This window comes from Ovis canadensis, chromosome 3 (genome assembly GCF_042477335.2).
Source record: "Ovis canadensis isolate MfBH-ARS-UI-01 breed Bighorn chromosome 3, ARS-UI_OviCan_v2, whole genome shotgun sequence".
NCBI classification, from domain to species: domain Eukaryota; kingdom Metazoa; phylum Chordata; class Mammalia; order Artiodactyla; family Bovidae; genus Ovis; species Ovis canadensis.
Window position 1 is genome coordinate 141315060 of NC_091247.1, and position 24750 is coordinate 141339809.

At 41.1% G+C, this 24750-nt stretch overlaps 1 protein-coding gene across 2 annotated transcripts in view; it reads right to left on the reverse strand.

The window, feature by feature from the left end:
- DIP2B (disco interacting protein 2 homolog B) overlaps positions 1-24750 on the reverse strand; it is a 230131-nt gene that overhangs the window by 22586 nt on the left and 182795 nt on the right. For both annotated transcript variants that reach the window (XM_069584350.1, XM_069584351.1), the window contains exons 17-26: positions 23793-23907; positions 22947-23086; positions 22221-22357; positions 17382-17462; positions 15191-15318; positions 13362-13476; positions 9999-10200; positions 4575-4684; positions 4356-4436; positions 607-730 (exon numbers count right to left, since the gene is read on the reverse strand). In XM_069584350.1, coding sequence (XP_069440451.1) covers positions 607-730; positions 4356-4436; positions 4575-4684; positions 9999-10200; positions 13362-13476; positions 15191-15318; positions 17382-17462; positions 22221-22357; positions 22947-23086; positions 23793-23907 — 1233 coding nt within the window. The remainder of the gene's footprint in view (positions 1-606; positions 731-4355; positions 4437-4574; positions 4685-9998; positions 10201-13361; positions 13477-15190; positions 15319-17381; positions 17463-22220; positions 22358-22946; positions 23087-23792; positions 23908-24750) is intronic.

Here is a 24750-nt window from a genome sequence, read left to right on the forward strand (position 1 = left end):
AGAGCAAGTAAGAATCACTGAGCACAATGAAGTAAATGGGATAAAAGGCACAGAAGCCTGGATGCGTGAGAACCTTAGGTGACAGCAGACCAAAGAAAGGGACAACTGAAACAGTCTGCCGAAAATCCGAACACACTGGACTGTCAGCAAGTAACTGGGTCCCTCTTGCTGTGAAGACGCTGCTGAACTAGATTACAGAGTGTGGAAGATGAAAGCAGTAATAATCGAGGGACAGTAAGCACCAATTATAACGTGCAGAATGCTAAGTCAGAGTTCATGTACAACATACGTTTGGAAACTGGGTGAACAGTTCCTGAGCACTTCTAGAAACAAACAGTCTCTTCCGAGTGTTTCCAAAAGTCAAGAAATCACCATTCACTCAATCAGTATTTACCATACTGAGCTAGACAGTGGAAATACAAGAGTAAATACAACAGGCTCGGTCCCAGCCGGAACCCCCACAGCACACAAGTCTGGAGGGAGGGGTTGTCTGCACGGCAGCAGCCTCCATGCACAGCCCGTGTGGTCACGTACGGTGGCCCTGAGCTCCTGTCCTCTTAGGGTCAGCAGCCTAGTAACACAGCTTGTCCAGTCTACTGAGCTCACCAGGTGGATAGAGCAGCACCACATTGTCTCCTGCATTTAGATGCCCCTTGTCACCAAGAACGGCCGCAATCCTCTCTGCTCGCTTATGAAGCTGAAGGCAGCTGGCTGTGCACACTGTAGTCCCCTGGAACAGAAGACAGTATATGCAGGGTTGACACTCAGTAATGAAATACCACGGTAACAAATATGGCCAATTTGACATTACATGAAAAGGCGTGTGCCTTGCTAGATTATCTTCAGCAAGCCATCAAATTCAGTGAAACTTTCCCAAGCACCGAAAGACGTGTGTGGTCTTACTTTTTCTTTCTCAGTGTTTGAAAGTACTGAGGGACTAACAACATTAACTCAAACCAAACATACGCATTTACAGTCTTTCTTATGTAAGGCAGCTTTAAAACTATATAGCAATTTTTTTTTTATTTAAGTGAAGAAATAAAAGTAGAAGGAAAATAAAGAAAAGTAGGATGAAGGCAGGAATGAGGTCAGGACACTGCCTATGTGGTCAAATACACCTGCTGTGAGAAAAACACAAGTCTGGCTCCATGTATTCTAACAGCAGAGACGGAAACGAAAATGGTGACAGTGAATCTGAGTCTGCTAGCTAACAATAAAGATCTTGAGAATAATTTCTCCTGCGGGTCTTCATAAATAATCCTTATTGTCAATTCAAGTTTTACTTAGCTGGGCTTTTGAACCCCTGTTCCTTCGTAAATGTAACACCCAAGTGGGAACGCGCAAAAGATCTGACTGTGCAGGTTAAGAACCAGCCTGACGTGAAAAAGACCACTGCCGGCAGCTCAAAAGCTCCCCATGGACGCCCTCACCAGCGCGCTCCCTCCCTCCACGTGCTGGGGCTCAGTCGCATGGTCGTGTCTGACTCTTTGCGACCCCGTGGACTGTAGCCCGCCAGGCTCCTCTATCCATGGGATTTTCCAGGCAAGAATACTGCAGTGGGTGGTCCCTTTCTTCTCCAGGGGGTCTACCTGACGCAGGGATCGAACCTGGGTCTCTTGCGTCACTTGCACTGGCAGGCAGATTCTTTACCACTGTGCCACCTGGGAAGCCCCCTTCCCTCCATCAGTTCAGTCGTGTCCAGCTCTTTGCGACCCCATGAACGGCAGCACGCCAGGCGTCCCTGCCCATCGCCAACTCCCAGAGCCTACTCAACCTCACGTCCTTCGAGTCAGCGATGCCATTCATAGGGGACCACTATCGTGATGTTTTCATGTTAGTGGCTTTCTCTTTATATTTTTACCACCTATGAAGTATTTGACTTTCACAGAATTGTGCTGTACATATTTTGTGCTTTACTTCTTTCAACATTCTATGAAGTGTCATCCAGGCTGTGGCACCTAGGTGTAGCTCATCCATTTTTGTTACTGCACAGCATTTAATTGTCAGAACATACCACAGTTTACTCATCCATTCTACTTCTGATGGACTATTCATTCTAATATACACTGGTGTACCAATATATGAGTTTTGGTCAGGTACTGAGTATGCCCACCTTACAATTCACCAGATAAAATCAAACTATTATTTATCTATACAGTGCCAATAGCACATCGTCTTAATTATTTAAAAACTTAATTTTAATAAACTCATGATAAAAACAAGTTTACTGAGCTAGTTTTTTGAAAAATAACTTTTAAGTTTCATGAATATAATAAAACAGGAGGTGTTCAATATAGAAAATTTGGAAGATACAGATTAGTAAATATAAGCTGGAACCACTATAAACATTCTGGTGTGTATTTTCCTGGTTTTTAAAAACTAAGTATATATTGTATATAAAATCACATGAAACATCAAAAAATATATATCATACTATATTATGCCAGAGGCTATACAGTGCTCTGGCTAAGAATGCGGGCCCTAAAGCCATTCTGGGTTCAAATGAAGGAGCTAAATTCCTAGTCCTAGCCCTGGGCCCTGCAAACTCAGGCAAGTGATTTTATATCTCTGTGCCTTTGTTCCCTTAATCTTAAAATGAACTATGAAATGGCAAGCATCTAGGACAGGGTCTTCAGTAAGTACTCCAGTATTCAAGTTTTACGTTCTACTTTTCCTCTTTCCACATTATGAATACTTGCTGGGTCATCAACTATTCTTCTACAACATTGCTTTTAATGACTGCGTAGTATTTCATCATGTTTATATGCCATGATTTATTTAGTCAATTGTCTACTGTTGGACATTAAGAATATTCCTTTGGCTAAAATCAGGGTTAAATTCACAAGGCCATTTCTTACAATAGCCCCTTTTTTTGGGGGGGGGCATGGCTTGTGGGATCTCAGTTCCCCAATGAGGGACGGAACTCAGGTGCCCTGCAGTGAAAGCGCAGAGTTCTAACCACTGGACCACCAGAGAATAATCACAATAGCCTGCTTTTTGGTCCATGGCATAGCACCAAACTAAACTTCTTTAAGAAGCATTTTCCTGGCATAAGGGAACATTGTTGTATGGTTCCTAACCTAAGCTTTCTGGTGGCTTGGGCTAATCCAAGGCAAAATGTTAAAATACACAGAAGAATAAATGGACTTCATGTCCTTTAGTTATCCATAGATATTATTTCTCTAACCAAAAAGCAAATTTAAACTTAAGTTCATCAACAAATATATCTGGAGTATGATTTTTATCGGGCTGTCACTTTAACTGTAGCCAAGCCCGGGAGTGGCCTGGGCAACAAGCTAGACTGACATCATCTTAGTGAAACGGAAGCACTCTAATCAATCCATGGGCTTAAAGAGGAGCCCACTTTATGCAGAGATGAAACAAGGAAGACCCAGAGTTTCTACCACAGAGCAATGGTTCTTACGATTTTAACTGACTCTTCATTAAGATGCACAACATATTCCTCTCAAGTTCTACCACTATGTAAACTCTTAATGTTGTGTGTGTGTGTGTGTGTGTGTGCACACGCGTGAGTGTATGTATCAGAATCCAAGGGGATGGGGCAGAAGGGGGCAACCTGGGTAAGTCCCCTAAGAGATGCCAATAGATCCTCCAGTCTTCTGCCTGTTGGTGAGAAATAGTGTTCTATGCAAAGGTCACAGTACTTTGAGCTCCTGACTCAGCCACTAAAGAGGCTTCCCTATGGTTCAAACGGTAAAGAATGTGCCTGCAATGCAGGAGACCTAGATTTGATCCCTGGAGCAGGAAGATCCCAAGGAGAAGGGAATGGTTCAGCCATTAAAACCCACAAATCTCAACAGACTCCTACAAGATGTATAATGTAAAAAATATAATATTCTGGTGATCCATCCATTAGAAAGCAGTAGTTAAATATATTCTTGAATAATTTTCAATTGGCTTTTTAGGTTAGAAAAAAATCAATTAAGTATGTGCTAAAAATTACTCTGGTTTTTAAAATGCTGACCTAAGTTCATTTTATTTCTGGTGGAAATCAAAGAATGAAAAGTCAAACTGAGTAAAAAATTACACTGACACAATGCATTCTGCACGTGTGTACATCTTGCAACTACATGGTTGTCCCTACTGTTCCTATCTAAATAAAGATGATTTGATTGTGATAAAAAAGAGACAGTACTGAATGACACTTCAGGAGATCTCATTTCAGCCTTGAAATAACTGCACGATTTATCCTCATGTATCAAAACAAGGAGAAAGCAATAACCCTCCCCTCAGAGTTGGCAACTGAAATTTTCTGATGAAAGAAAGAGATCAAGAGTGCCTAAGATACTCTCACAATAGCCAGCTGATTAGATATGCAACTGAATGTTTAATACCTTGGCATTTAACAACATGAAGAGGACATGGTCAGGAGTTGTCTGGGCTCGCCACTGTAAAATCTCCGCCAGAAACTGGTGCTGAAATCATAAGGCAGAAAAAAAGAATCAGGGTCAGCAATTTTTAAAAAGCTGGACAATGCATCTCCCAACTGTTATCTGAAGCCTAGGTTCTGTCCTTGACTTGTCTATAAAAGCCAACATTTTTGGAACACTTACCTTCCTCACTAAATCATTCTCTTCAATTTGCCCAAGATCCCTTCCTGCAGCTTGCGCTATGCGTTTTCCTGCAACCAGATTCCCAACCATCACAGAAGCAGGGCCTACACCTGCAAGTTAAGAGCAAAAATCAAATCTCAGGAGATGAGAATTCAAGCAATGTAGCACCTTCCCCCAACAAGCATTTCCAGACTGACCAAAGCTGATTCAAATGTTCATTCAACCACACTGACTGAGCACCCTTCTAGGCACTGGGATACAGGAGCAAACAAGACCGCTTGTATTCTAGTGGGAAAGGCAACCAATACATGCATACACAAATAAATAACGTCAGGTGGCAGAAGTGCCAGAAAACAGGACTACGGGAGAGACGGACGGGGTTAGCGGGGGCGGAGGGAGGGACTGAGTACAGAGCAGAGTTTTCATTCTCAGGAGGTGATGGTTGGTTGCATTGGTTCCTATTGATGAATAATTTTTATCTGCTCCAATCACAGATAAAACCCTAACAAGCAGGCTTAACAGTAATGAGTATCTCTGTTCTGAAAAGAAGTCTGCCATCTATGAGGACTGAGAGTAAGTTCATCAGGAATATCAGAAGGGCTTTAAGTGAGTAAACAAATCCACATTGTGGGACACTGCACAGGACAATTGGTCTGGATTCCTCAAAAATATTTGTGTCTTGAAGACAAAAGAGGTTTGGGAGCTTTTAAGTTAAAGGACATGAAAGCCTGTGACCCTGACTGGATACTGAGTTAAAAAAAAAAAAATCAGCTATATAAACAAGGGGAGATAAATGAATATTGGCTGTATATTATTAAATGATAGCATTAAATTAATGCTAAGTTTCTTAACAGGATAATGGCATTGTGGCTGATTAGGAAAATTCTAGAAGAATGTTTCTGTTCTCTAGAGTAGAGGTCCCCAACCTCCGGAATCTAATGCCTGATAATCTGAGGTGCAGCTGATGAAAATAATAATAGAAATAAAGTGCACAATAAACGTAATGCACTTGAATCATCCCGAAACCATCCCCTCGCCACCCCAGTCTGTGGATAAATCGTCTTCCGTGAAACACTGTCTTCCCTGGTGCCAAAAAGGTTGGGGACTGCTGCTCTAGAGATAACACAGTTGAAATATGTGGGGGTGAACTATCATGATGTCAGAAATTTACTTTCAAAGAGTTCAGTCTAAGAAAAATAACAATTACTGAATTTAGAGGAATGTATACGGGTGTTCATTACAGTATTCTTTTAACTTTTCCATAGGCTTGACACTTGGGAGAAAAAAGTAAAAACTCCCTTTCTCAAGAGGAAAAAGAGAAAACTCGCCCTTTCTCAATAACGCTAAGGCACTGTATGCCTTTCTTGATGGTCACTTAAGGACTAAGATTCTAATGTGTCAAACTAAGAAGATGGCTAAAACTTAACAAAACTTATTGCCAGCTGAGTTTTGAATAATGCTGATTGTATGCTTGGATTCATATTAAATATTGTTTACTGCCAAAATATGTTGATTATGAATGCACTGAAACAGCTGGGACAAAAACTACTTAAATCATAGAAACTTTAAATCATAAAAACCTTAAAATATTTGGGCAAGTTGGGTAGAGAGAATAAGGGAATTATTTCACTGTTTGGCAACTTTAAGTGAAATTATTCCAAAATGAAAAGGTAAAGAAAATTTTTAAACTTGAAGAAAAAAAAGAAGAAAACCATTACAGCTTAAAGGTTAAAGTACTCTCAATACTCTGCTGAACAGTTTTCATCTAGAAAGCATCTGTCCACTGAAATTTTAAGTATAATATGCAAAACTCTTTCCCAAGAGACTGCTTAATAAGTTACAGATATATCCTGCTGAAGATAGCTTTTCTATATAGGTAGGACTCAGAATGTATATGACTGTGTAAGCTGTCCAATCCTGGACTCACACTGTAAAATTAATAAAGGCGTGACATTTTTTAAAAGTGAACTTTACAGAGTAATTTAAAATGACAAAAATAATTCAGCAGTAAATTCTTGAGGTCCTTCTGTGAACATTTCTTGAGTCCATGCACTCATAACATGCCTTCTTATTCTCCCTGCAAAATTCTGTAAATTTTCAGTGGCAAAGACTGCTGATCATCAACGCCAATTCTATTCTCCTCTCTGCCTTAAAAACAGAACATCCAGGGACTTCCCTGGTGGTCCAGTGGCTAAGACTCTGGCTCCCAATGCAGGGGGCCCATGTTCAATCCCTGGTCAGGGAACTAGACGCCACATGCCACAGCTAAGAGTTTTCATGCTGCAACTAAAAAAAGATCCTGCATACTGCAATCAAGGTCCAAGATCCTGTGAGCCACAACTAAGACCCAGTACAACTAAATAAAGAAAAACAAACAAAGAACACAACCCCTGGTTTTTTGTTTTGGGGCTTTTTGGCTGCACTGTGCAGCTTGCAGGATCTTAGCTTTCTGCTCAAGGACTGAACCCGGGTCTCAGCAGTGAAAGCAAGGAGTCCTAACCGCTGGACCACCAGGAATTCCCCCCATAACCCCTAGTTTTTGGTTGGGCAAACTCCTGAAATAAAGACTACATTCTTTTTCTGGCTGCGCCATGCAGCATGCAGGATCTTAGTTTTCTAACCAGAGATTGCACCTGTGCCCCCTGCAAAGGAAACATGGAAGGACTATGTTCTTTAGTGTGGGGGGATAATATGTAAGGGTAAGCAATAAGTGCAATTTCTAGAAGATGTGTTTAAAGGGGAAGGGTATTCCCTTCTTTGTCTTTTCCTCCCACCTGCTAGCTGGGACGCAGAACTGATGGCTGGAGGTCAGGAGCTTAAATGAACCCTGAGGCAGTAATGCTAAGGCTGGCTGGAGAAGATTGTTTTGTTTTCTTGTAAGTCTTCCTTGCCGTGATTAGATGAGCAGAGTATACACCCCTCTGTTCCACCGACTTTGGGCATGGTCTGACTTGTTTCGGACAATAAAATGTTAGGAAACAAGAAGCAAACAGAAGCTCTAAGTATGCTTGCATGGTCTGGCTTGGCTCCTCGCTTCTGCCATCTGCCTTGAGGAAAATACGGCCCAGCTAGCTGCTGGTTGCCTGATGAGGAGACACATGGAACGGTTCTGAACCCAACTTACAGTCTGGAGCCAAGCCAAGGCCAGCTGAGCCCAGTCAGGGTCAGCAGATCCACATTCCTTGAGTGAAAACTAAATGGTTCCTACTTTAAACCACTGCATTTTAGGGTTACTGGACTTCCCTGGTGGCTCAGATGGTAAAGCGTCTGTCTACGATGTGGGAGACCCAGGTTCGATCCCTGGGTTGGGGAGATCCCTTGGAGAAGGAAGTGACAATCCACTCCAGTGCTATTGCCTGGGAAATCCCATGGACAGAGGAGCCTGGTAGGCTACAGTCCATGGGGTCGCAAAGAGTCGGACACGACTGAGCGACTGCACGTTCACGTCATGCAGCGTATCTATGACTGCAGTTAACTGAGACCAGTGCCAGCACAGCAAGACGGGAAGCTGGATCCACAGTGACTGGGGACCTCCCATCCTAGCCCTGGACTGCCTAACTCTGGGTTTCTTTCACCTGAGAAAGACATAAACGTTTCTCTTGTTTAAGCAGCTGTTATGCTCTTCTGAAACCTGCAGCCAAAACCAGTCCTAACACTCCTTGTTCTTTATACAATAGCTTAACAGAAATTTCAATGAAATTTCTGTCACTGGGCTGCCTTAACACCATTTCGATCTTCTTCTTCCCCTCCTTTCCTTTCTTACTTCACCCCCATCCATCTCCACACTCCTGTATTCTTCTTAAAACTCCAACCTCTCACGCCATCCCCACATCATGTCTGCTCCATGTATGTCTCAATTTTCAGGCCGCTTTGGTCTGACACATACGTGTTCCATTAAGATCTTAGCAGACCATCATGACAGCAAAAACACAGAATCCAAACATAACGCCTTCATCAGACAGGTGGATGCTATGCCGATGAGGGCTTATGAATAAACCTTTTATTTAGGTCTCATCATTTAGTAAAATTAGATGAAATCTGGCTAGCAAAAGCAATGTTTTAAACATCTATTAATATTATATCTCTGAGTTGCATCTTTTAAGCATCTACTGACATAAAAACTTTGTTAAAGGAATTCTAGGTTAAATGCTATTTAAAATGGGATTTCACTCAAACGACACATGAATGTAGGACTTCAGGATAACAGAATGTATGATGGAGAAGGACTTCTGTCTTCCCTATCTATCAGATACTTAGGCAGGAAATATGAAAATACATCGTTTTATGTATTTCTTGATGAGTAACGTGCAGGTCTCTTGATTCTAACTGCTCCTTTAGAATATTAATTTCCATAAACTCTTATTTCCACTAGCAGAAACTAATAAATACTATATATACTTTAGCTCTATGCACACTTTTACTAAGGTAAGGTTACTTGGGGAGCCGACAATAACTTCTAGATAACCAACTGTGATAGGATCTTCAACGGCCAGACCACTGAAGTAATAACTACTAATATCCTAATAAAAATATTCTAGAGAGTCAGAAACTCACCTTATATTTTATTATTGTACATCATATTCACTTTTCAGCAAAAGTAGTCTTAATGGAAATATAATTAAATTTCATACTTCCCTTTGTCTTCCTAATCCTCCACTTTTACGTCCTCTTCTCAACACATCTGTACACATGCTGATGTACACAGTGTGTTTCTATATGTGTGTATAAGTGTGTATACAAGTGTGTGTGGTAGCAGTGGGAACTGTCAAGACCAGATTTTGGCTCTCATGTGTTTCCAGGCATACAAGAAACTAGAAGCTCTTGTTAACTTCTCATTTAACATGAAAAAGCATCAATAAAACTTTCTGGCTTCATGTTGGATTAAATAGATATTTTAACATGACTGACCATCCATCAATTACTCCTGCCTTTAGTCTCCTTCTCAGTTAGCCCCATAACCTACGTCTAACCTGCTATATGACTTTTGGCATAATTCGCAACTTCTCTGAACTTTACTGTCCATAGCTGAGGACAAAGCTTTAGGATCACATTATAAAATGTGAAAGTTAGCTAGTATTTAGCTTTTAGTAAGCACTCAATAAATACAAGCTGTCTTACTATCAGAAGCTTGCTTTACAGGACTTGCTTTGTTCTGCCTCCACCGGTGGGAGTCTGATCACCTCAATCCCATGCCTTACATCATGGAAAATGGTGGCACTCTACTGAGAATTACTCAGAAGGCTGAGCCAACAGTAAACCTGGACAAGCCAGTTTACAAAAATCTCAATCCTCCATGCTGGTACTATTCTCATGTTACTTACTAATCTTTTTAAAGTTTAACTCTAGAGAAAAAAATCACAGCAAAAGAATTCAGCTTCTTGAAGTTACAACTTTCACGTCAGGTCTTCAAAGTCAGCATATTACCTGGTTGCTTTTGCCGGGGTTTTGGCAAATTGGTCACGCACGTATGTGGGCACATGAGGATATTGCAAGGATGTAGCGATCCCTCCAGAAAGAGCTGTTTCGTCTGAGATATGTGGATCCCTCCCAGTGGAGTTTTGGGCAGTGTATTGGCAGGCACCAGAGCAAGACAATAAACCCCCACTTGATGAATGCTATCGATTGCCTAGAAAAATATGAAGAAAAATATTCAGTTAGGTTAATTTTATAACATTTGGCATCCTCCTAACATAATCCATTATTCTACTCTAGGGTTTTTCTTTTTCTCTTGATTCTAGGTCTAGAATCTGATAGATTATTAGGATCCCATACATCTAAAGGTACCTAATCCTTCCAGTGATGGCAGTGGAGTGAAATACAATCTAAATGGACAGAGGTGGTTACTGATTTCCAAGCCTCAATGTGTTCTCTCTGAGTGATAATGTCTAAAACCTACAAATTTGTTTTGGTTCTTTTAATATTTTAGATGTCCAACATAGCTCATTAAATAGAGGCGAAGTATTTCTAGTATGACCACAACAGAACCTCTGTAAGCAAGCCCTTGCTTAAATGGTTCACCAGGTTAGTAGGCATCCCATTTGCAAAACGTCTAGGGGAGGCCACTGCACGCTGAGTCCTGGAGGCCACCTGCTCCCAGGGTGTGGGGCGCACCCCTGCTCCAACCACCCAGCTGTGCACTCACTGAGCATCAGCTGTGCCTGCTTCTATACCTTCCACACCTGCTGTTCCTGGTACTGTTGTTTATACAATTTAATTAACTACTGTATCAAATGATAAAATATGAATGCAAAACAATACAAAGGGCTATGCTTTTAAAGACTTATTAGAGGTGAGCTCCTAACAAACTACTGTTGATATTCATAGGAATGGGCAAGTTCATTCTAAAAGGCAAGTATTATGTATTCTAGTTTCTTTTCAAATACTCATGTTCTAGTCTAACTTGAAATGAAACCAGAAACTAAAGACAATGCATTTGGATGTAGTTTATGGAAGTAAGCTGATCTGGAACTCAAACTGGTGTACTCAGAGGCACAGGCCTCTGCACTGAATGAAAGCACACTTGTATATTTTGTGTTCAAATTTAACAGTTGAAGAATTTCTCATTGTTACAGTTTTCTGCTTCAATCGCCTTTGAAAACTAACTGCTCAACTATCAATACCAGTTCCAAACATACCAGGTGAAAGGGTTCTTTTTTTATTATTTCTTTTTTTTAGCATCACCATGCAGCATGTAGGATATTAATCCCCAGAACAGGGACTGAACCTGCCCCCATCCGCGAACCCCACCCCTCACAGTGGAAGCATAGTGTCTTAACCACTGAAGCACCAGGAAGTCCTGAGAGGATTCTTTTGTATTACCCACAAGTCTTAATGAAGAGGAGACCCAGCCTGAGAAGAAGAATGGACCAAGAGCCATAAAAGATGGACTAAGCTCTTTTATTAAAAAGGCTTAAGACGGCAAAGGAATAAACTTGAACTGCATATTCCTCAGACTATCCCACTAACCAACAGCAGTAACTAGGAAATGGGAAGTCTGCAAGAGTTCCTAAGTCTCTGGTATCTTAGAATATGAAAATGTATCATGTGTGGCCTGGATTTTCCACTGAAAATATACCACCTGGGGACTTCCCTGGCGGTCCAGTGGTTGGGACTCAGGTTTCATGGCAGGGAGTATGAGATCAATCCCTGGTTGGGGAACTAAGATCCCACAAGTTGCATGGCCAAGCAAAAAAAATACACCACCTGGTAAGTCATTTACTGACCACCGTCCTTAGAAGGGGCTGAGTTAATTTATATCATACACAGACCTGGAATTTAAACAACCTCTGGGCTCTAACCTACAGAACATATGGTATTCCAACTATTCTTCTATGGATCCAAAAGCCCCAAGCTGAGAAGTTACAAATAAGATAATGACCTCTTATTTCACACCCTAATCAAACCCAAAATGATTTTAACAAAAACTTGGATTAGTGAGATAGCACTGCATCTAATTCTTACAGTTGCTTTCCAGGGGAGAATAACAACCTGGGGAATTTGCTTCCTATCACAGGAAAAATGCATAATTCACCACAAGAGTCTACCACTATTCCCCAAAATTCTTTCTGAATGAAACAAGCAGTGTGTTTGAAAATATGAACAGTATGAAAAAAATTCTCTTAGCAAGTCTGATTTTTAATCATCTTTCAGAGACCACCCAGTCCTACTTTCTTCCCCGCTTTTTTCTATCTAGTCTATCTTCAGTAGATTCTCTTTCCTTTCTCTGATTTTCCACTACAAACAGCCTATGCTCTGCCAGCTAACAATTCAGAATCACAGATCCTGCAGACAGATGAATCTTCCAAGGCATCTAGTGCTATCACTCATCTCATGCTCACCTCATTTCCACAGCTTTACTACTAGGTGGCAGTAAATAAATCCAAATGACCCAAGCAGACAAGTTACAGACACTGGGGACAACCCCAACACATATAAATTGCATGAGAAAGACAGTTCATGCTTCCTCCAGACCATTCATTCATCCAACAAATATTCTCTCAATTCTCTACTAGAGATTTTGCTTATGATGATTCTTTTTATGTTAACGATAATTACCATCATCTTTTACTGAATGCAGGCACTAAATATTTCATTATCTAATTACCATATCCATTAACCTTCCAATAGCTCTGAAATACAGATAAGTTTGTCCCCACTTTACAGATTTAGGAAAGACACTCAAGTGAGGTGAAGCATATGGTCTAAAGGCATTTATATGGTAGGGAGTAAAGCTGGGATTCAAAGTATGATTCTAAACGAACACCAGGCTCTCTGCATCATTCTAGCCTGATCCCCTAAAACACATCTTTCCTATTGAGCCCAAATTTTCCTCCTTCCCTAGTGGTTTATTTCACCTAGATCTCTAACTCCACAGTAAAGCTCCTTCAAAGTCAGAACAACAGCTCATATCAGGCACCACTTGAAGCAAGTAGGAAGACTGTGGCTGCTGGCATGGGAACTAATTATGTCAAGCATGTGTTCCACATTTGGACAGTTAAAGTGTTTGTGGGTAGAAAACACTGAGGCACAAAAGAGCAAAAGAACTTGCTGAGGCAAGTCAAATTCAATTGTTTTTGGCAACCTGAGCAGAAAAATATTTTGTGGTCCATAAGGAGGCATGCTATTAATGATCTGATTTTGCTAACATTACCCAGAATATCTGAGTAGTTACTGGCAGGAAAAGAAGGCAGCAGCGTAACTGGTCCACTGAAGAAAATGCTTCAGCAGTGGCTGCTGTCGCCTTTGACAGCAAAGCCAACCATCCCGGCAGAGACCCTGCGTGCTTACCTGTAGCACACGGCTCATCCACTGGAAACTATCTTCCTCGGAAGCGTCGGGTCTTTGTTCCGCAACCACCACGATGCGCTCATCATAAAATACAGACACAGAAAACACAGCAATTCTAAGAGAGACAGATCAAACACATCAGGACTCCTTCACAATCAGTCCTATTTGCTTTGCTCAATTGGAAATACAGAGAGGAGACATGCCCATTGCACTGCCCAGGAATGAGTACTTTCAAAAAGAAAACGTCACAATCATTACCATTGAAACGAGGATGCAAAAAACATGTACTAAGCACCACTGTCGTGAATGTTGGGACGGAGCAATAAAAAAGACAAAGTCCCTGTCTTCGTGGAGCTTGCGTGTTGGAGACAGAACAAACAAATAAATATGAAATAATGTCATGTCGTGCTATACACTGGGGGACCGAGGCAGGGCGGGGGTGGAGCAGTGTGTGGAGGTGGGCAGCGCCTCCCTGAGGGGCGGACATTGGAGCAGAGACCTGAATGAGGTGAGGACGCGAGCCACGCCGAGATCTGGAGGAAGAGGTTTCCGGGCAGAAGGAACGGAAAGCGAAAAGGTTCTGAGGTAGGAACGAGCTTGGCAGGTTTGAGGAACAGCAAGAAGGCCAGTGTGCCTGGAGCAGGGTGGTGAAGCAGAGAGTGGTGGGGAGAGGTCAGACCTGCCCGGACGGCCACAGGGGACCTGGCGGGCCAGGGGAGGGGTGCTCTGAGTGAGGTCTCCGCTCAAACGTCCCCCTGCTAGTGAAGCATCCCGGGCCACCACCTTCCCCCATATAACCAGCAGGAACCCCCACCCCATGTGTCATTTTTGTCCCCATCACCAGCTCACGTGGTCGTGATATCTGTTTCCCTACGTGGTTACCTTAACCTGCTCTTCCCCCAATGAGAACGTGAGCTTCCCGAGGGCAGACACGGTCTGTGTTGTTCACGCCACACCCCGAGCACCTAAGCGGCACGCAGCTGGCAGCCAACACACGCTTGCTGAATGAACGTGTGAAATAATGGGAAGGCAGAGGGCTGAGGACGTTGGCGTGCCCGACCACCTCCCTTCCTTCCTTCCTTTCACCCACACGTATTTAATGAACACTGACTGCGTGCGCTGCGTGCTGAGTGCTGGTGATGTGACCGTGACCAAAGACAGAATCTCACAGGAAGCTACTCCGTTACAAAAAACTACATGTTTTAGGAACTGGTTCTCTACTCATTTGGTCAGTTTTTCTTACTCCTTCAAAACCTAAGGGACATCAAGACTGCTTTAGACATATATCCATGACTGAAAACTACTGCATAGGATATCAATTACTCAAATATCTCTTCTTACGTTATTATTTAATCAAAGAAAAAAGGCTATCTAATTGACCTCATCCATGGAATTTGAAACTCGCACTTATGTGCCATGTAAATCTCTGCATTAAAATGGTGTAAGAATTTGGAGTCAAGTAAGAGAATACACACTTAGATGTAAAACTCCTACAGTATAGCACCTATCTCAATTAGACTGGATGGGGTGACTTCTGTATTGAAGGAATGTAGGAAGTTCAATGTTTCAGAATTCTCCTCTGTCCTCATGACTCAACAAACAGTAATAATCAAATACTGAAATCAAAATAAAACACTAGAATATGGTTATCTCATTCCTCTCAATTACAGCCAAAGAACCAGACATTCTAAGATAAATAATGCAAGCCTGGTTTCTATTACACTTAATAAAAAACAATCTAATCTAGAGGATTTACAGAACATAACTCACACTAGAGAGATTTTTAGATTTCACCGGCAGTGCTAACATCTGAACCTTGTACTACTCACCTTCCTCTATAAACAGTCTTTATTGACTCAACGGCCAGTCCAGTAGCAACAATGTCATCAGCATTGTGTCTTCGACCACTAACCATGAGTAACCCGTCCATTTTCCCAACCACGAACACCAAGCTGCCCTGAAACGTAACAGAGATTTATAAAATTTAAATAGTGAAACAGACATTTTACTCCCTGCCTTGAAATGAATCTTGAAATAAAATACCACATTTTATAGAATCTAAGAAAGTGTTTGATATCTCAGAATTAGTGGCATCTTTTAATTGATGGGGTCTTCATAGTACATAAGATAACAATCCATTCATATTCTTTCTTAGGGAGGAATTTTACTTTACTTTTGGCCACACAGAGCGGCATGTGGAATCTTAGTTCCTTGACCGAGGATCAAACCCATGCCCCTTGCAGCGGAAGTGCAGAGCCTTAACCACTAGACCACTAGGAATTCTTAAAGATGGAAACTAGGGTGCCAAATGAGCACAGTTCACTTCTCCAGTCAGGGATTATGTTATTAGTTCATCATCTTGTACTTATTCGTGGAATCGATGCAGAGGAGAAAATTGTTAAGCCACTTAACACTGGAATTAGGAAGAGAGTAAAAGAGTTTTAATGGGAGAATGAATGTCTCGATTTAGAAGGGTAATGTTTCCATCTGGTAAGATTAGAAATGTTAATAAAGAAAGGTCTAAGGAATCGTAAGAGCCTCTCCTTTCCAATAAAATAACTTAGCTGCAGGAAGACTGCTGTCAGTGTCCTAAAAGCATCATTTGTATAAATGATTATATTATTTATTATTTCATATAATTTTTATCAATAATTTTCCCAGACACATTTGCAATAAACTAACTTTTCTCATTCGTTACAGAATTCCTAAATTTTTGGACCATTTACATATACTGAATTATCTAATAATCATCGCCATTTGAATGTCACTCATTGTTTCACTAAGTACAATGTAGTGCCACACACTGATGAGGCTCTGTAAGACATAATCTCTAGTCTCAAGAAGCTACTGGTCCATCCTTCTGTCATCCCAGAAGACAAAAGAGAATCAGCCATTGCCAGCACAAGCTGAAAGTGGATGTAAATAAAGAGAGTAAGACAGTCACTGCCAGTCCCCCAACATCTGTTTCTCCATTTCTTTCACAGCAACAGGATTTCTAGCTGGGCATGGCTGACCTAAATAAAGACTGCATTTCAGCCTCCTTTGCAGCTAGGTTTGGCCAGGTGACTAGTTCAGAACAATGAGATCTAAGAAGTGTTGCTCAGCAGCTTCAGGGACTCTGTCTTAAGAGATAGTAGGACCGTCCTGTTTGATGGAATGCAGATGTGATGGCTGGAGCTCCATCTTAGACCTCAGTAGTGGAACAGAAGCTAAAAGGAGCTCGGTTTTCGAGAATTTCTTGGGGCTAAGTGAATAAGTCAAGAGAGTAGGTGTAGATGTCTCTTTCTGGAAGTGATTCTCTTAGAGATATGCCCTCACCCCCACCATCCACCTATTAACGATGGGGAGGAAATAAAATAAAATTAGATCTTTTCTCATACAACTTGAACTGTTACAATGAGAAAAAGAGAGTATGAAGGTAATTAAGAGATGGGGGAAATATGTTGGCTCAAAATAAAATCCAAACTTTCCATTATTTTATATAAGGCCCTCCATGGTCTGGCTTCTGCCTTTCTCACCAGCTCATGAAGCTAACAGTGAGCTCTTTGAGAATAGGTTTTGTATCCTAATTGTCTCTGTAAACCTAGGACCTGTAAATTCTATCTGCTGAAAAACAAATTATTTCCTTTCAAAGAATTTTCTGTTACACCTGAGGCAGTACTAATAATCTGTACGAAAATGATTTGTACAATATTATGGTTTCCATTTGCTGTTGAAGGGAACTTTTTCAGCACTCTTCTAACTTACTTAAATATATTAATCAAATCAAAGCAATGTAGCAAGAATAAGTGAAAAGAGTTTTGAAAGTAAAAAAATAATGTCTTGGTTTGAAGGAATAAAATGAATTTGGGTAATGGAAGCAATAAACATTACTCATTTTATGACACTTTTTCAGAAACTGCTCTAAATATAAGTTAAGCGGCCCTGGAATACTCTTGGACTAATCAGAATTTGTTCTGTGAACTAAAGTACAAATATTTGGATCAGGTGCACCAAAACAAACATGAAAGCATCACTTACTGGCCCCACAAACCCCAACAATCCCGACCGGATGAACGGTACATCTCCAACAGGAGAGCCGGCAGAATTCACTGGAATCACCTAAAAGGCAGAAGTGAAAATGTTAGCTTAAAAAAAAAACAAAGCATTTAATTTTTTAAATGTTTTTAAAAAACTTTTAAACAGTGATACATGCTTGTTGAAAACTAAAATTATATACATAGTGAACCCAAGAATCGTACCCTCTTAAGAGATAACATTTATAATTTGTTGTTTATCTCTCTAGATGACTTTTTAAGATTCATAGATCAATAAACTGAGATTTTTTTAAAGGGCTCATAATACACACTGTTTTGTAACTTGCTTTTTTTCATGTATTATGTGTGTTTCACATAGTGTATATATTCTGGATCCCTTTTCAAGTTGGTAACAGTCAATCTACCCCCCTTTGTACAAGAATTCTATAATATACCATCACCATGGTGATGACATAACGTAGCGTGTGGAGTCAGATAAAAATTCAATGTCTGGCTTTGCCGTTTACTAGTAATGTGGGTCTTGAGGAGGTTCCTACATTTCTCTAAACCTCAGTTTCTTTGTCTATAAAATGGAACTCCCAATGCCTCTCACAGCCTCAGGGTAAAGATCAAGGGAAAGTAAACAGATTTGCAGACATAAGCACAGCTCCTGGCCCAGAGTCTGTACCCAAGAAACCATCAGAATTAGGACTATTAGAATGTAACCAGTCTTTCTAGCTAGGTAGGTCACTCTAACTTTTCACTATTGCTAATAGTGCTTTACTGAATACTGCTGTACATATTTCTGTGCATCAGTCTCTTCAATTTTAACAGGCTGTCCTACGAAACTATTATAGCAATTTACACTCTACCAATATCATATTAGAATGCTTTCCCTATTCTTTGGCTAATATATGTTAACAATTTTTCCAAACTTTGCCAATCTGGTAGGCAAAAAAAAAAAAAAAAAAAATCCCACTGTCACTTTAACTGCATTTCTTTATTACTGATACAGATGAATTTCCTTTCCTTTGCTTATCAGGCATCTGTACTTCCTTAGTGAATAGCCTAGTCAAGCCTCCTGTCTACTTTTTCTATTTGACTGGATTTTTCCCTTTAATTTTTAAGATTTCTTTCTTTTATATAGGGAATAACTATAACAAGATCTAACATTTATTAAATGCTTATCGTGTGCCAGGCACAAGTGTAAATACTTTAGAAATAATCAACAAAACCCTGTGAGAAAGAATATTTTCATTTTGCAGATGAGAAAGTGAGGCACGGAGAATTTCAATTGCCTCATATCAATTAGTAAGTGATGACACTGGAAAATTCTTTGTATTCATATGTGTTACAAAGTTTTTCTCATCAAAGCTTTTTTTCCTTGGACACACCACGTACCTTGTGAGATCTTAGTTCCCTGACTAGAAGTTGAAGCTGGCTCTCCACACTGAACGGGAGGTGTCCTAACCACTGGACCAGCAGGGAATTCCCTACCAGTAGTTTATTTTTAAAACTCACTTTTATCTTCCAACCAGCCATTTTTAGATCTTTTTCTAGTGAAGTATTAACCACACTGGAAAATTCTCAGAGGGTTTAAATGTAAAAATCCAGTAAGAAAAATATTAGAAAAATTTTAATCTGCAAAATCAATGCAATAGTTTTCTTCTTTTTTGGTTCAGATTTTTATTCCACTTCACTGTCATTAAATTCCTACTGCAGATTTCAAAATTTCTTCATCACATGACTGTGTGGATCACAATAAATTGTGAAAAATTCTGAAAGAGATGGGAATACCAGACCACCTAACCTGCCTCTTGAGGAACCTATATGCAGGTCAGCAAGCAACAATTAAAACTGGACATGGAACAACAGACTGGTTCCAAATAGGAAAAGGAGTACATCAAGGCTGTATATTGTCACCCTGCTTATTTAACTTATATGCAGAGTACATCATGAGAAACACTGGACTGGAAGAAGCACAAGCTGGAATCAAGCTTGCTGGGAGAAATATCAGTAATCTCAGATATGCAGATGACACCACCATTATGGCAGAAAGCGAAGAGGAACTAAAACGCCTCTTGATGAAAGTGAAAGAGGAGAGTGAAAAGGTTGGCTTAAAGCTCAACATTCAGAAAACAAAGATCATGGCATCTGGTCCCACCACTTCATGGCAAATAGATGGGCAAACAGTGTCAGACTTTGTATTTTTGGGCTCCAAAATCACTGCAGATGGTGACTGCAGCCATGAAATTAAAAGACACTTACTCCTTGGAAGAAAAGTTATGACCAACCTAGACAGCATATTCAAAAGCAGAGACATTACTTTGCCAGCAAAGGTCTGTCTAGTCAAGGCTATGGTTTTTCCAGTGGTCATGTATGGATGTGAGAGTTAGACTGTGAAGAAAGCTGAGTGCCGAAGAACTGATGCTTTTGAACTATGGTGTTGGAGAAGACTCTTGAGAGTCCCTTGGACTGCAAGGAGATCCAACCAGTCCATTCTAAAGGAGATCAGCCCTGGGATTTCTTTGGAGGGAATGATGCTGAAACTGAAACTCCAGTACTTTGGCCACCTCATGCGAAGAGTTGACTCATTGGAAAAAATTCTGACACTGGGAGGGATTGGGGGCAGGAGGAGAAGGGGACGACAGAGGATGAGATGGCTGGATGGCATCACTGACTCGATGGAAGTGAGTCTGAGTGAACTCCAGGAGTTGGTGATGGACAGGGAGGCCTGGCGTGCTGCGATTCTTGGGGCCGCTAAGAGTCGGACACGACTGAGGGACTGAACTGAACTGAACTGATCTGATCTGATGGACCTAGAAGCTTAGTATTAAATCCGAGAAGTTTGGCTAGGCACTTGCCCTCATAGGGGAATGTATTAAAACATTATTAGTAACTTCAAACACTGCTTGAGAATCTTATTTACATTAGGAAAGCGCAATGAAGAAAAACTCAGATGCAAACATGTAGTCCAAGCACTTAAGAGAGAAATAAGGTGAGATTGGAATTAGTAAAATGTATATACCCTTAGCAAAGATAGTCGCCTGTGAAAATAAGCCAAGAGAATGGCAGTGAACATGTGCTTTAAGAGTTTATGAATTGGTCACAACTTGTTTTTTGCTTTGTTTTCTTTTTTTATTGTTGTTGTGGTCATAACTTTTGAAGGTAGGCCAAGAATGTAGTAGTGATGATGATGATGGTAATAAAAGATGGTATTAAATTTAATTTAGCAATAAATTACTTAAAATAATTTTTAAATATTTAATAATTTCTATCATATCATTTTAGACTGTGTAAACATAGATGATGGAACCTTTTTCAGCCACCACACCACACATAAATATAACATTCTCCTGCCATTTACACCTATTATTACATAATTACATGTGCTGATTTTTATATGGGATGGCAGACAGATGTGCCATAACCATACTGAGACTAAGAACCACTTGTCTGGATTAACAGAAAAGTGAAAGTGTTAGTCACTCACCCGTGTCTGACTCTTTGCAACCCCATGGACAGTACCCTGCAAGGCTCCTGTCTATGGAATTCTCCAGGCAAGAATACTGGAGTGGGTTGCCACTCCCTTTTCCAAAGGATCTTCCTGACCCAGGGATCGAACCTGAGTCTCCTGCATTGCAGGTGGATTCTTTACCATCTGAGCCATCAAGGAAGCCCACAAGGGAAGCTAAAAGAACTGAGAACTGGCAGTGGTCATATAACCCCTGTTTAATGTGAAGGGAACATGGCCCACAGACTGGAGTTCTCTGCTCCCTAAAAGGGAGCCTGAGGCAGGTTAATCCCAGTTAGGAAATACAGACAATTAATCATGCCTGTTCTGATTTCCAGGCTCACCAGGCAGACTTTCATTACAATTTGGCTTCACATGCAGAACTGCCTGCAGGAAAATGATGCGCTAGTTTCACTGAAAAATGAACTATATGAGGAGTTTTGGGTTTTTCCTGACGTATCACAAGCATGGAAAATAGTGCCAGACACGCAGAAGGCACTCAATAAATATTTCTCTCACTGAAAGCCTGAATAACCAGAGCAATCTGCCCCTGTGACAGACCAGGTTTTCATTTTTCATTAGGAAGCTGGCATTCCAATTTACATCCATCTATTTTTTTGTAATTAATTTTTATTGGAGCATATTTGCTTTAATACATCAGTCTTTACAAGCTTGGCTAACCTGAGCCTACTCTTGAAAGATGAATCCATTCTCACTGCACTCTCAGAATTAAACCTTGGGGCTTACAGGACTTTTCTGGTAGTCCAGTGGTTAAGAATCCGCCTGCCAATGATGAGGACGTGAGTTTGATCCCTGGTTCGAGAAGATTCTACACATTATTCTAAGCCTGTGACTTGCAACTACTGAGCCCCTGCACCCTAGAGCCCATGCTCTGCAGCAACAGAAGCCACGACTATGGAAAGCCCAAGCACCACAGCTAGAGAAAGCCCATGTGCTGCGATCAAGGCCCAGAGCAGCCAGAGTTAGGTAACTAGTTAATATGGGGGACTGTGAAGCTCAGACCATGGGGCACTAACCAGGGTGAGTTTCCCTGAGGACTCTTTTAAGAGATAAGCACAAACATTTTGTGTGTGCCAGGTGCTGGTCTAAGCACTCTATAAACATTCATTCATTAGAGAAGGAAAGTGGGCACAGAGAGGTTAAGCAGTTCACCCAGGGCCAGCTAGGCTGTGGCTCTCAGGGCTGGACCCCGAGCACCCCGACTCCAGAGCACACACTCCCAACTGCTGCAAGGTATATTTCCCATCAGCCAGCTCAGCCGCCATAGCTGACCCAACATTCTCCCCATGCAACTCAAACATCAAATACCTCAAATGTGTTTTTGGTCACCCCAGCAAGCCCAAAGTACATCATGCCTCCTGTCCTGGAGCTGACACAGATTTCTCCAATTTCATCTGTTTTGCAGAGTTGAGGAGGTCCATCGGGTTTCACAATGCACATCATCCCTAGGGTACAGAAAACACAGTCAAGGGACAGTCTGGAAAACCTTCGCAGAAACAGCCTCATCCTAATGAACCCAGGAAAGTTTCCCATTTATTGAGAGGCATTAAGTTAGAATACTCCACAGGAATGTTAAAAAGAGACCTGACACTGTCTAGGTACACCTGAAATTTCCATCTTTTGGTCCTGAAGGTAATTTTTTAAATTCAGCACACAGAACATACAGCAGATGCAGACTGAAGCTTTTAAAGACTGACATTAAAAATGACTGCAAAGTCTGAGGAAACGGGTTCAGTTAATTTACCCTCACACAGATCAATCTCAAACACACAGGACGCAGAGTACTCTAACTTTCTGTCAGCCCAACATCTTGGTAACTACTGTGAAAACCAGACTACTTTAGCATCACTCAAGTGTTTAGCTATCCATGTGAACAACTGTACCTGAAACATTCACAATTAAATCACCCAATTCTGCTGGAAGGTAAGACTCTTACAAAGGGTCTAAATACTAATTTTGGATCACATTTCATCAGCTTCCACTATCTCTAAAGACACATCTTATGAAAAGCAAATGGCGCTCCTGAGAACTCACCCCCAGGCATCACATGGCCCACATCCTGAACAGTCAGTGCTGAATTTTTATCTTCAGTGTTGACCCGTATTACCCCATAGCTCAATCCATTCATGGACAGAATGGCTCTTCCTGGCAAAGGGGCCCCTGGAACTCCAGGTCTGAAGACAAAATAAACTTATCAAATTTGTCAAATTATAAGCTATTAAGAGAAAAGTATGAATATGGAGGAAAGAGAAATTTTCTCTGGGTACCACACAAACAAAAATCCTCATTTTTTCTACTAAAAATCTGCCAAATTAATCAAATTCACACTTGCAAAGCATGGTGGAAAAAGTAAAATTTAATTGGTTGTTAAGAATATATTGGCTTGAGGACTTCCTTAGTGGTCCAATGGTTAAGACCTCATGCTCCCAATGCAGGGGGCATAGGTTCAACCCCTGGTCAGGAAACTAGATTCCACTTACCACATCTGAGACTTTCTGCCGCCAAATAATTAATAAATAAATTGTTTAATAAAATAATATATTGGCCTGAGTGTACTACATGTACAGGTAGTACCCTCACGTAAGCTACGATCGAGTACATTTCTTGTCTAAGATACTAAGGATTCTGAAGAGAGAAAAAGAACTAATTCACAAATACAAGATGAGAACAGCTGAAATAAAATTCCAGTTTCCTAGGTACACTTAGGGCAATAGTAGGAATAATAAATGAGATGCTTCAAATTGCTCTACAAAGTCATCTTCATTTTCAGGCTTATGAAGCAGAACATTAGACCTCACCCCTCTGTCAGCACCCGGTCAGTTCTGCACATTGGATCAGAGCTGTAATAGCCATCAAGAGCACCAGCGTTCTGAACGATACCTGCGGATCGCGACAGTCATGGCTTCGGCAGAAGTAGCACATGGACAGATGGCCTCGGGTTTCAGACCATGGCTTTGGAACAGACTCAGGAAGGCATCACAGGATGACACAGACCCTGAGGAGTTGAAACAGATCAACCTGAAAGCTTGAAAGTGTGATCTTCATTACTGCAGGAAACTGGTAAAGAACAGAAAGCTGACACATTTGTACATCGTTTGTGTGAGTGTATGCTCAGTCGTGCCCAACTCTTTGTGACCACATGGACCCTGTCCATGAGATTTTTTCCAGGCAAGAATCCTGGAGTGGGTTGCCATTCACTTCTCCGGGGGATCTTCCTGACCCCGGGATCGAAACTGCATTTCCTGCGTCTTCTGCATTGGCAGGCAGATTCTTTACCACTGAGCCACCTGGCAAGCCATTAATTCTGCACAAGTATTTTACTGTGACTCTGAGGTGGCTGAGAGGTTTCAAGGACAAACAAATGCTTGTCCAGCCCATGAAAGGTCACTGACACTATTTAAAGTTACAGCGTGGAATATGGCTGCTCCTACTGAACTGCCGAATCAATAGCAGAGGTGTACTGCAGGCAACAGGCAGCTGGTTTGGAAGCAAGCAACTCTTCCTGAAGCTACTACTGCATTGCAGCCAGGGCATTACTAATATTCTGGCTTAGTGCCATCCTTTTCATGTACTCGCTGACTTGTTTCTTATTAAGGTCAGCCCCAGGTTTGTGTTTTATACCAGGATGATCACTGACTGCCGACAAAAGTTCACTGATGACAAAGAACACAGTAGTGTCTAATGCTCTACCTGATTCTACCCTATGGAGGCTCAGGATGTTTGTGCTTGTTGGGAAAAGGTGGCAACACAGTAAGGTCTCTAAAAGCTTTTGTGAACTCTTCTGATTTGCTGACAGGGAATTTACATAAAGTCCAGACACTTGGTTATAGTAAGTTAT